General features: G+C 36.0%; 1 protein-coding gene across 2 annotated transcripts in view; it reads left to right on the forward strand.

The window, feature by feature from the left end:
• LOC136026250 (uncharacterized) overlaps positions 1 to 13,346 on the forward strand; it is a 55,441-nt gene that overhangs the window by 28,331 nt on the left and 13,764 nt on the right. For both annotated transcript variants that reach the window (XM_065702622.1, XM_065702621.1), the window contains exon 3: positions 8,374 to 8,607. In XM_065702622.1, the coding sequence (XP_065558694.1) occupies positions 8,374 to 8,607 (234 nt within the window). The remainder of the gene's footprint in view (positions 1 to 8,373; positions 8,608 to 13,346) is intronic.

The raw sequence follows: 13,346 nt of genomic DNA on the forward strand, positions 1-13,346 counted from the left end.
TTACCAACACTGGGATAACTGCATCAATGACGCGTGCGAAACGTCAACCCCAAGTCAAATTCGTGCATTGTTTGGCATCATTTTAACAACTTGCTCTCCATCAGCTCCTACAGATTTATGGGAAAAATATAAGTCAAAAATGTCCGAAGATATACTTCATCGAAAACAGTTAGAGACGTCAGACATGACTTTTGATTTTACATCAGAAATTTATAACTACACTTTAGTTGTTATAGAAGATTTGTGCATAAGTATGGCAAACAAACCTCTTCAGGGTTTGGGAATGCCTTCACCTAACCGTATCGCTGCTGTTTCGACATGTAGTAGAATTGGATCGTGAACAAAGTTACAGTACGAGTGATCTATTGTCGTATGTACAAAATAACATTTCCAAGTTAACGTCGGAACAAAAAGACATTTATGATACGATAATGCATTGTGTCGATAACAACGTTGGAGAAATTTTCTTTTTGGATGCGCCAGGAGGTACTGGTAAAACGTTTGTGATAAAACTGATTCTGGCATCAATTCGATCTAAAAATGATATAGCGTTGGCAATTGCGTCGTCCGGAATAGCCGCAACATTGCTGCCTGGTGGAAGAACTGCTCATTGCGCTTTGAAATTGCCTCTGAACTTGCATTCTACAGAAACTCCCACGTGCAATATTTCCAAATCATCTGGGATGGGTAAAGTATTGCAGCAATGCAAACTTATTATTTGGGATGAGTGCACAATGGCACACAAAAAATCGCTCGAGGCTCTGGATCAATGCTTGAAAGATTTGCGAGGGAAGTCGAAACCCTTTGGCAGCACCTTAATATTGCTTGCGGGAGATTTCAGGCAAACATTACCTATAATACCTAGATCAACTCCTGCAGACGAAATGAATGCTTGCCTGAAAAATTCTAATTTATGGGCACACGTAAAAACATTAAAATTAACTACAAATATGCGTGTCCGATTGCAAAACGATGACTCTGGTCAAACATTTTCAGATCAATTGCTGGCAATGGGAAACGGAAAGCTCCCAGTAGACTCAATTTCAGGACGTATACAACTACCTGCTGATTTCTGTAATTTAGTGACGTCCAAAAATGAATTGATTGAAAAAGTATTTCCGAATATTCTAAAAAATTATAAAAATAATAAATGGCTAAGTGAAAGAGCGATTCTCGCACCCAAAAATATAGACGTCCACGAAATCAACAATATTGTTTTGACCAAGATTCAAGACCAGGCAGTCCTTTACAAGTCAGTCGACACAGTTTTGGAACCAAATGAAGCGGTTAATTATCCATCTGAATTTTTAAATTCCATAGATCTTTCAGGGTTTCCACCACACGTGCTACAACTAAAAATAGGCGTACCAATAATACTTTTAAGAAATATAAACCCACCAAAGCTTTGCAATGGCACTCGACTTGCCGTAAAAAAAACAATGGAAAACCTAATAGAGGCCACAATCCTGACAGGGCCTTTTGAGGGTGAGGCTGTTCTTATTCCTCGCATTCCCATGATTCCAACAGATCTGCCTTTTCAATTTAAAAGATTGCAATTCCCAATTCGATTAGCATTTGCAATCACCATTAACAAAGCTCAAGGTCAATCATTAGAAAAATGTGGTATTGATCTTAATACTGATTGTTCTTCCCATGGACAATTGTACGTTGCATGTTCGAGGGTCGGTAAACCTGACAATCTATTTATATGCAGCGAGAATTGGACAGCGAAGAATGTTGTATATTCGCAAGTTTTACGCAGTTAATTTGTATTTCGGAACCAAATGAAGCGGTTAATTATCCATCTGAATTTTTAAATTCCATAGATCCTTCAGGGTGTCCACCACACCTGCTACAACTAAAAATAGGCGTACCAATAATACTTTTAAGAAATATCAACCCACCAAAGCTTTGCAATGGCACGCGACTTGCCGTAAAAAAAAACAATGGAAAACCTAATAGATGCCACAATCTTGACAGGGCCTTATGAGGGTGAGGCTGTTCTTATTCCTCGCATTCCCATGATTCCAACGGATCTGCTTTTTCAATTTAAAAGATTGCAATTCCCAATTCGATTAGCATTTGCAACCACCATCAACAAAGCTCAAGGGCAATCACTAGAAAAATGCGGTATAGATCTTAATACAGATTGCTTTACCAATGTACAATTGTATGTTGCATCTTTGAGGGTCGGTAAACCTGACAATCTATTTATACGCACAGACAATGGGACAGCGAAGACTGTTGTATATTCACAAGTTTTACGTAGTTAATTTGTATTGTATCTATCTATCTATCTATCTATATAAAAACGAGTTGTGTGTATGCATGTTTGTTTGTTTGTAAAAAGAGCGTTTGCATATGACGTCATTATTAGTACATACGGCTTTGTATATGGACAGACAATGGGAAAGCCAAGAATGTTGTATATTCGCAATTTTTACGTAGTTTGAAACACATATATAAATCTATCTATATTCACAGGTGGGACACAGGGACACAACTACAATGGCGCGTAACTAATATGGCGCGTAACGACTTACGCGCGCGGGGGGGCTTGGGGGGGCGCGAAGCGCCCCACCAACTAGGTGTTGGGGTGGCGCTTCGCGCCACCCCAACAGCTAGTATATATATATATATATATATATATATATATATATATATATATATATATATATATATATATATATATATATATATGTATTATTCTTCGCTGTCCCATTGTCTGTGCATATAAATAGATTGTCAGGTTTACCGACTCTTGAACATGCAACATATAATGTCCATGGGAAAACATTCCGTATTCAGATCTATACCTCATGATTCTAATGATTGCCCTTGAGCTTTGTTGATGGTGATTGCTAATCGACCATTCCCTGTGTCGCCGTCGTAATTTATATATCCCCCTGTGCCCCCCGGTGTCCCCGTTGTAGTTGTGTCCCGTTCGTCATTTATATTCCTTGTGTCCCAGTCGTCATTTGTGTCCCGGTGTCCCAGTCTGTAATTTCTCTTTGAGTGTCCCGGTCGTCATTTATATTCCCTGTGTCCCGGTGTCCCGGTCGTCATTTGTGTCCCAGTGTCCCGGTCTGTAATTTATCTTTGAGTGTCCCGGTCGTCATTTATATGTCCCGGTCATTATTTGTGTCCCAGTATCCCAGTCTGTAATTTCTCTTTGAGTGTCCTGGTCGTCATTTATATTCCCTGTGTCCCGGTTTTTAGTTTTCTTTTTCTCCTTTATTTTTCAGTTTTTTCCTTTTTTAGTTTTTTTTCTTTTTCAGTTTTTAGTTTTTTTAGTTTTTTTTATTAGTTTTTAGTTGTTTTTTTCTTTTTAGTTTTTTTGTAGTTTTTACCTTTTTTTAGTTTTTTTAGTTTTTTTTCTTTTTTAGTTTTTTACCTTTTTTTAGTTTATTTTTAGTTTTTTTTAGCTTTTTTAGTTTTTTTTTAGTATTTTCTTTTTATTTATTTTTTTTAGTTTTTACCTTTTTTAGTTTTTTTTCTTCTTTTGTATTAATGCTAAAGCCAAGATTCGAACCTGGAACCTCTCGGACCTAGAACCTAGAACATAACGGTTTACCAACTCAGCTACTTCGGCTTGAATACATTCGTTTTTGAATTGGTATATGATGACTAACTTCATGACGACATACAGCTCAATCCTTATAATGACGTCACTCGACACACAGACACACAGACAACTTATTTTTATATATATAGATTAATCAATAATTAATTTGCTTGCTAGATCTTCATCTTCAGAATATGGTTTCTTTTTTTCTTTTTTTGGCAGATTTGTTTTATTCTCTTTCTTGTGAGCCCGTCGATTTAGGGTATGGTGTATGGGCTGCAATGATGAGGATATGACAAGGCGACTTACAACATTAATTTATATTAAGGAGTAATTTTTTGAGCTGCCCCTGTCCACTCCCCACTCAAAAAAATCTTAATTTTTGTTTTATGACTAATTAAATAGCGAATAGTCCAATAGGGCTTTCGTGATAAATGTGTTTATTTAATTTGACTATATGGCCAATTTGGTTGAAACACAGCTTAGATACCAATATACAGTTATTAAAACTCGATTTATTTTTGGGACACGGCTGGAGACAGGAAACTGGTATTGGTATTTAATTGGTAACAAGAAACTGGTATTGGTATCTAAGCTGTGTATGCAACAAAACAAAATTGCGTTCCCGCCTATGGTGTTGTAGCATCTACGCGTCGGAGCGCGGGCTTGGAGGAGGCGCCAAGATCAGATCTTTGCACCAAAAGCTTCATGGGCAAGATGGGAGTTTTCATAACTGTATTGGTATCTAAGCTGTGGGTTAAAATTAGATGAATAAAATAGTTAAAAGCAATTTAGGTCAAGAACAGATCCATGGGGTCGAGGGGGGGGGGGTTGACCCTTCCCCCAAGATATTTCTGGCACCCTTATTCTGTTCTTTTTTATTTTTTTTTAATATTTTTTCATCTCGAGGCACACTGGCACCCTTGGTCCAGTGGCAACCAACTGTAGTAAACTGTAATAACTGTAGTAAGGAGCGACCCGGCTCAATAGTAAACGAAACTCTAAAAGACGGAATTTTGATACTAAAAGATACATCAAAAGAATCGGATTTTCATGCTGATTTTCAATATATAAGTTTCATCAAATTTAGTCTTTGTCATCAAAAGTTACGAGCCTGAGAAAATTTGCCTTATTTTGGAAAATAGGGGGAAACACCCCGTAAAAGTCATAGAATCTTAACGAAAATCACACCATCGCATTCGGCGTATCAGAGAAATTTCAAATTTTCAAGAGAAATATATCAGAGAAATATAGCAAAAATTTCAAGCTCCTATCTACAAAAATGTGGAATTTCGTATTTTTTTTTGCCAGAAAACAAATCACGGGTGCGTGTTTATTTGTTTGTTGTTTTTTTTTTTCTTTTCCTCAGGGGTCATCGTATCGACCAAGTGGTCCTAGAATGTCGCAAGAGGGCTCATTCTGACGGAAATGGAAAGATCTAGTAACCTTTTTAAGTGACCAAAAAAATTGGAGGGCACCTAGGCCCCCTCCCACGCTAATTTTTTCTCAAAATTCAACGGATCAAAATTTTGAGATAGCCATGTTGTTCCGCATAGTCAAAAACCATAATAACTATGTCTTTGGGGATGACTTACTCCCCCACAGTCCCTGGGGGAGGGGCTGCAAGTTACAAACTTTGACCAGTGTTTACATATAATTATCGTTATTGGGAAGTGTAGAGACGTTTTCAGGGTTTTTTTTTGGTTTAGGGGGTGGGGCTGAGGGGAGCGGACTATGTAGGGAGGATCTTTCCTTGTAGAAATATGCCATGGGGGAAGAGAAATTCGATGAAAAGGGCGTAGGATTTTCTAAAACTACTATAAATAAAACAATGCAAAAATAAACATGAAAAAGTTTTTTCAATTGAAAGTAAGGAGTAGCATTGACACTTAAAACGAACGGAGATTATTACGCATATGAGGGGTTCCAAAAATAATTTAGCATAAAGAGCGAGGTATTTAGGAGGAGATAAATACCTCGCTTTTTATGCTAAATTATTTTTAGTAATTTCAATTATTTACTCTACGGCCTTTCTGATTCAGGGATCATTCTTAAAGAATTGAGACAAAACTTACGATTTAGTGTAAAGAGCGATGCATTAACGAGGGTATAAACCCCCTTAAATACATAATAAAAATATAAGAATATAAAAGTTTGTTACGTAAGTTAATTCTTAAGTTACTTATTTTTTTACTAATAGAAACGCTCGTTAAAAATTAAAAGTTATAGTTGCCTTTTTATGTAACCGAAAAATTGGAGGGCAACTAGGCCTCCTTCCCCACCACTTATTTCTCAAAATCGTCTGATCAAAACTAAGAGAAAGCCATTTATCCAAAAAAGGAATTAATATGCAAATTTCATTTTAATAATTTATGTGTGGAGAGTCAAAATCAAACATGCATTAATTCAAAAACGTTCAGAAATTAAATATAAAAAAAAGATAGTTTTTTTAACTGTAAGTAAGGAGCGACATTAAAACTTAAAACGAACAGAAATTACTCCGTATACGAAATGTGTTGTCCCCTCCTCAACGTCCCGCTCTTTACGCTAAAGTTTGACTCTTTCTCTTAACTCTACTTTTTAAAACAGTAAAAAACTTTAGCCTAAAGAGCGGGGCGTTGATGAGGAAGCAGCCCCTTTCATTTACGAAGCAATTTTTGTTCGTTTTAAGTTTTAATATTGCTCCTTACTTTCCGTTAAAAAAACTTGTTTCTTTTATTTAATTTCTGAACGTTTTAGAATCAATGCATGTTTTGATTTTGGCTCTCCGCAGATGAATAATTAAAACGAAATTTGCATATTTTTTTTGTGGCTAGTTGGCTTTCTCATAGTTTTGATCGAATGATTTTGAGAAAAAAAAGGAGCAGGGGAGGAGGCCTAGTTGCCCTCCGATTTTTTGGTTACTTAAAAGGAACTTCTGGAACTTTTAATTTTAACGAAGCTGATTATTGGTAAAAGATATACATAACTCACAAATTAGCTTACGTAACGAACTTCTGTATTCTCATGTTTTTATTACGTATATGAAGGGGTTCATCCCCTCGTCAGTACCTCGCTCTTTACACTAAAGCTTAAATTTTGTCCCAATTTCTTAAGAATGACACCTGAATCACAAAAGCCGTTGAATGCAAAAGCCGTGAAATTACTAAAAATGCTTTAGCGTAAAGAGCGAGGCATTAGGAGGAGGTGAGCCCATCATATGCGAAATAATTTCTGTTCGTTTTAATTTTTAATGCTTCTCCTTACTTTCAGTTGAAAAAAATTTTCATATTTATTTTTTCATTGTTTTTTTTTTTTTAAATAATACTGAAGAATCCTGCGCTCCCTTCATGAAACTTTTCTTCCCCCATGACAAATTCCTTCAAGGAAAGTTCCCCTAACTTATCCCCCTCTTCTCAACCCCCCACCCAACCTAAAAATCCCCCAGAAAACGTCTGTACACTTCCAAACAACCATTATTATATGTAAGCTCTGGTCAAAGTTTGTAACTTGTGGCCCCTCCCACGGGGACTGTGGGGGTCTAAGTCGTCCCCAAAGACATAGTTATAAGGTTTTTCGACTACGCTGAATAAAATGGTTATCTCAGAATTTTAATCCGGTGTCTTTGGGAAAATAATTAGTGTGGGAGGGGGCCGAAGTGCCCTCCAATTTTTTGGTCACTTAAGAAGGGCACTAAAATTTTCATTTCCGTTAGAATGAGCCCTTTCGCAAGAGTCTAGGACCCCCGGGTCAATATGATCACCCCTGGAAAAAAAAAAAAAAAAAAAAAAAAAAAAAAACACGCATCCGTGATCTGCCTTCTGGCAAAAAATACAAAATTCCACACTTTTGTAGATAGGAGCTTGAAATTTCTCCACTAAGGTTCTCTGATGCGCTGAATCTGATGGTGTGATTTTCGTTAAGATTCTATGACTTATTAGGGGTTGTTTCCCCCTATTTTCTAAAATAAGGCAAATTTCCTCAGGCTCATTACTTTTGATGGGTAAGATTAAACTTGATAAAACTTATATATTTAAATCAGCATTAAAATGCGATTCTTTTGATGTAGCTATTGGTATCAAAATTCCATTTTTTAGAGTTTTGGTTACTATTGAGCCGGGTCGTTCCTTACTACAGTTCGTTACCACGAACTGTTTGATTTTCTAGTTGGAGATAGAAGCACAATGCCTTGCGAAGACTCGGTTCGCATAGACCTCGTATTAAATAAAATTGCTTAATCGATTAAAGGAAAAAGCAAAATTTTCAGTGAAAATTGTAAAGTTAAAGAAAATTACATTTTGTACACCTTTTATTAAAATGTTAATTTAGCGGCACAGTAGCCTTTATTATTTCAATGACTTTTGTGCTCTTCCTATATAATTTTTGGATATGCTTGAAAACCTCGCGTGACTGCAACGTATACAACGAATAGTTGAAGCCATTGTAGGCTCTGCTACGATTCTGAAGAATATTTAGAAATATCATTGATTTGTATGTAGTTATAATAAGAGTAATTAAGTATTACTGTTATATCACTTAGCATTTTATACAGCTTGAAAACATCTTTATTTTTGTTTAATGGTTTGGAGGCTGCAGGCCAAAAAACTGATTGAGGTGTCGGCAGTTCCTGAAGCAGAATAAAATATGCCACATAATTTAAGGTTGTGAACAGAAGAAAGTACTGAAAGAAAATGTCATGAGTACGAGTCTGAAGGCCCTTGTGATTGGAGAGTGGCAACGAAAAGCCGGGAAGGTCTCATCTTTATGCTAGCCTAAAGGTCGACGAAATGAGCCTTTTTGGTTTTATTTATTATGTTATCCTTTTTTAGGGAATAGCAGAAATCTATCTTGTCTGTTTTGCTTGTTATGGTTTCCTTGCACCCTTACAATTATACGCCATTTGGAGACAGAAACACGCCATTCCCAAGCTCTTCACTGCCAGCATTTTGTTTGTCACTACTGGTCTATTTTTCAATATGGTCCAAGCCATTGAATTTGCTGGCGATGGCACAGGGATAGACGGGCTTCAGATTCTTGGTGATATTTTAGATATTTTGTCACAGGTGAGTTGATTAATGGTCAAGACTAGGAAATTCATCATTGTAATTTAAGAAATTAGAATGATGGAGATGAGAAATCTTGTGCTTCGGTTTTGGGTTTAAAAAGAAAAGGACGGAACATTGTTGAGTCGGGGGAGGGGAGGTAAGCGTTACATGCTCCATAAAAATGTTGTTGCCGCATTAGAGTTTGCTTTTGCTCTTGCGATTTCACACGTTTATTCTCAATTAAAGTTTTTCTGGATGCATATTTCTTTTGGAGTTGTAATCTAATTAGAATTATATGTTTATCATGGAAAAGGGTTGAAAGCAAGTAGAGTTTATCATTACTGACTTTCTCATTTTGTTTCTCATTTATTCATTAAGCATCAAACTGAAAGTTAATAATGTAAAAAGTGATCTTAAAACTCGACGAGTAACATATCAAATAGCGTTAGTGTTCGACTTAATATTGAAGTAAGGTAGAGAGTCTGGGATAATCAGCAACAGCTGATTAGACTGGAATAATATGACTATTATCCTTTTCTTTAAAATGAAATAAGCGTAGGTGACCTTTTTACGAAAATAGAGGGGGGATAAGAATTTTTGGTTTTTGAAGTTTTTTACTAAATGTACAACAAAAGTATTCTTTTATATCTACGGGGGGGTGTTCAATGTTTTATTTTTAAAAGTTATTAATCTGCTAGAAGTTTTCATGTGTTAACCTTTATCGTTCATACCTATAACTGAACCCCAGTAAGAATTCTTATTGACTTTACTGTATTCAGATAACCTACCTATATAAGAATAAGAAAAAAGAATTAATAGCTGTTGAATCGTCCAAAGAAGTGCGAGCCACTAATAATAAACCACTGAGAGCGATAAAAACGGCTCGTTACCTGAACAATGATAAGAAAAACCAATGGTGATAATGTTTTTGCCTTGAAAATCCCATAACAAGGAATTATATCAAGCAAACAGTTGCTTTAAAAAAAAAAAAAAAATCTCCAACATAACGACAGTCTCCGACATTAATGTTTGTTCTATTGTTTAACGAGCTCAAAGGAAGCTCTCTCTTTATTTGTTTTTAACACTATGAACATTTCAAGCAGAAATACTCGATTTCTGGGGCTAAAATTTTGTTTATGTGACAAGGGGAGGATTGAAGGGCAAATCTTACACTAAGATCACTTGTAGATAAAGATAATCAAAAATGAAACATATGATCCAATGCTTTTTATGAATTTAATAATTGCTACGATTCCAATTGTAGTATGTTCCTCTGACTTTGAAACAGCTAGTTCAATTTAAGTTCAATTCATTTAATTATAAAATGGTTTAATTGATTCAAGTGGCTGTCCAAAGAAAGACATAAAAGCAGTTGATGCTGGGTGACCACATATATAAAAATTTTTTAACGAAACAAAGAAAAAAGGAAATAAAAGAAGAAACCAGCCTTTAGCCTATTATTTATTAAGGAACGTCTTACTGAATGTAGCCACGTTTCTATAAATCTCAAGTAAGTTCAGGAAGTTTTTGAAAAATGTAACTGTATTTTGAAAGTCTCAAAAACCTTTAAACACCTATTCTTTCTGTCATTGTCCGGTGTTATTTGCTTTTCTCAAAAATGGTCAAAATACTTTTTCGAGCAACTTGGAACTTGGATCATTAAGTACCTAAGGCAAAAAGACCCATATTTTTACATGCTCGGTTGACGTTGTTTTTTTTTTTTTTTTTTTTTTTTGTCTGGTGAGGCATTTTTTTTTGTCCTCGTTTATTTTCAACCAGTAGGGAGGGGAAATTGTTTCGTATCTTCATTATCGCAGTGCATCAGGTGTAACTAACATTACATCCCAAAACTGCTTTAAAAACTATAATGATGTTAATAGCTACTTTGTAAGAAAAATACAAAGAATTGTTGCCTAGTTAAGATAAATTTTGTTGTCAGTCTAATTTGTGGACAGTCACATAAGGAATAAAATAGGCCTTTCCGTATTGACATAGTACACTCGTCTTTGTCAAGTTCCCCGTATCATTGCAACGTAATAACCGCATTTTTATCTCCATGTGGCTATTGTGTAATTTCGTGTTTGTAGACTTCTTGTAGAGAGGCTTTTTGAAGATTGGCGAATCTGATTGTTTGCTAGAATTCGGTAAGAGGTCTCTGAAATAATAGAGAGGCTTTCAAAATAACGATTTATCTTATTTTCTCTAACACTTCTTAATTTGTTGCACTGTAGCCCTTCCCCCTTTTTTTGGTCTCATAACACGCTTTGCACGAGAAAGGTTCTCAGAAGGTTAGGAAACTGCTCATTCGATTTCAAATGTTGATTAAATAAAAAAACAAGTTTTTTTTTTAAATGAAAGTAAGGAGCAACATTAAAACTTAAAACGAACAGAAATTGCTTCGTATATGAAAGGGGCTGCTCCCTGTTCAACGCCCAGCTCTTTACGCTAAAGTTTAACTCTTTCTCTTAACTCTACTTCTTAAAACAGTAAAAAACTTTAGCGTAAAGAGCGGGGCCTTGAGGAGGAAAAGCCCCTTTCATATACGGAGTAATTTCTGTTCGTTTTAAGTTTTAATGTTGCTCCTTACTTTCATTTAAAAAAACTTGTTTTTTATTTAATTTCTGGAGGTTTTTGAATTAATGCATGTTTTGATCTTGGCTCTCCGCACATACATAATTAAAACGAAATTTGCATATTAATTAATCGGAAGATTTTGAGAAAAAAGGAGCGAGGGAGGAGGCCTAGTTGCCCTCCAAGTTTTTGACTACTTAAAAAAGCAACTGGAACTTTTATTTTTTTTACAAACGTTTTCATTGGTAAAAAATATACGTAACTTACGAATTAACTTACGTAACGAACTTCTATATTCGTATGTTTTTATTGCGTATATGGGGGGATTCAACCTTCGTCGTTCTTTGACACTAAAGCTTATATTTTGTCCCAATTCCTTAAGAATCACCTTTGAATCACAAAGGCCGTAGAATAAATAGTTGAAATTACAAAAAATACTTTAGCGTAAAGAGTGAGGTATAACGAGGGGGTAAACCTCTCATATGCGTAATAATTTTTGTTCGTTTTAAGTTTTAATGTTGCTCCTTACTTTCAGTACAAAAAACTTCATATTTATTTTTTCATTGTTTTTTCAAATAATGCTAGAAAATCCTGCGCCCCTTCATTGAAATTCTTTTCCCCCATGAGAAGTTTCACCATGGAAATATCCTCCCACGTAACCCCCCCCCCCTCAACTCTCCCCCCTAAACCAAAAAATTCCCGCTGCAAACGTCTGTACACTTCCTAGTAACCATTACTATATGTAAACATAGGTCAAACTTTGCAACTTGCAGCCCCTCCCACGGGGACTGCGGGGGAGTAAGTTGTCCCCAAAGATATAGTTATTAGGTTTTTCGACTATGGTGAATAAAATGGCTATCTCAGAATTTTGATCCGCTGACTTTTGGGAAAAATGAGCGTGGGAGGGGGCCTAGGTGCCCTCCATTTTCTGGTCACTTAAAAAGGGCACTAGAACTTTTAATTTCCGTTAGAATGAGCCCTCTAGCGACATTCTAGGACTACTCAGTCGATACGATCACCCCTGGAAAAAAAACAAACAAAAAAACAAATAAACACGCATCCGTGATTTGTCTTCTGGCAAAAAATGCGAAATTCCACGTTTCTGTAGATAGGAGCTTGAAGCTTCTACAATAAAGTTCTCTGATACGCTGAATCTGATGGTGTGATTTTCGTTAAGATGGTATGACTTTTAGGGGGTGTTTCCTCCTATTTTCTAAAATGAGGCAAATTTTCTCGGGCTCGTAACTTTTGATGGGTATAACTGATCTTGATGAAACTTATATATTTAAAATCAGCATTAAAAAGTGATTCTTTTGATTAACTATTGGTATCAAAATTCCATTTTTTAGAGTTTCGGTTACTATTGAGCCGGGCCGCTCCTTACTACAGTTCATTACCACGAACTGTTTGAAAAATAGGGCCCTTTTTCAATGAGAAAATGGATTTAGTGGTAAACAATAATTCTTTTGCAGTCTGGGACCTCCTACGGTAACGTACCGAAATGTCAATATAACCATTCGAGTCGGAAATGGAGTTTACATTAAGGATTGTATTTTCATCCTAGACGATTGCCTTACATCTTACAACTAAATTTAATCTACCAGTATAATACCTGTTACCCGGGGGTAGCATAGGGAATTGATACTTGGCAATAGAGAGCCCAGGGCTCGATTCCAGGTGCCGCAGGTTGAGTGACTGTGTTGCTACCTGTAAAAAAACTTCATCGACTAAACCGTTGTTCCGACGCCCTACGCGCCATCAGTGGCTCTGGAAGATCTTTATCCTTATCTTATAAGCCGTCTATAAAACTTCTAAACTAGACTCTTTGTCACGTGCATTTTAACGGGTGGAATAAAACATTTCAGCACATGCGTCGACCCGTCATAACCAAGGCTTCTACTTCTAGAGAAATTACCCTATTTTTGGGACAAACCACTCATTTTGAATCTAGGGATCTGGGGTGAAGTAAGGATTTTCTGGGATATTTTGGGAAAGCTTGATTTTTCAAACGAAAGACTGAAAAATTCTCAAAGATTGCGTGTGCTTAATTTTTTTTAAGCTTGTGTTACAACACGCCTTAAGACTGTGGAAACAAATCTGATCCTTAATCTAGAAATAGTAGGGATCACAAGATTTTGCCTGCGTAAATTCAGAGTTTACACCGAAATCAGAATATGTTGCATGTG

Source organism: Artemia franciscana, chromosome 4, assembly GCF_032884065.1.
Source record: "Artemia franciscana chromosome 4, ASM3288406v1, whole genome shotgun sequence".
Taxonomy (NCBI): domain Eukaryota; kingdom Metazoa; phylum Arthropoda; class Branchiopoda; order Anostraca; family Artemiidae; genus Artemia; species Artemia franciscana.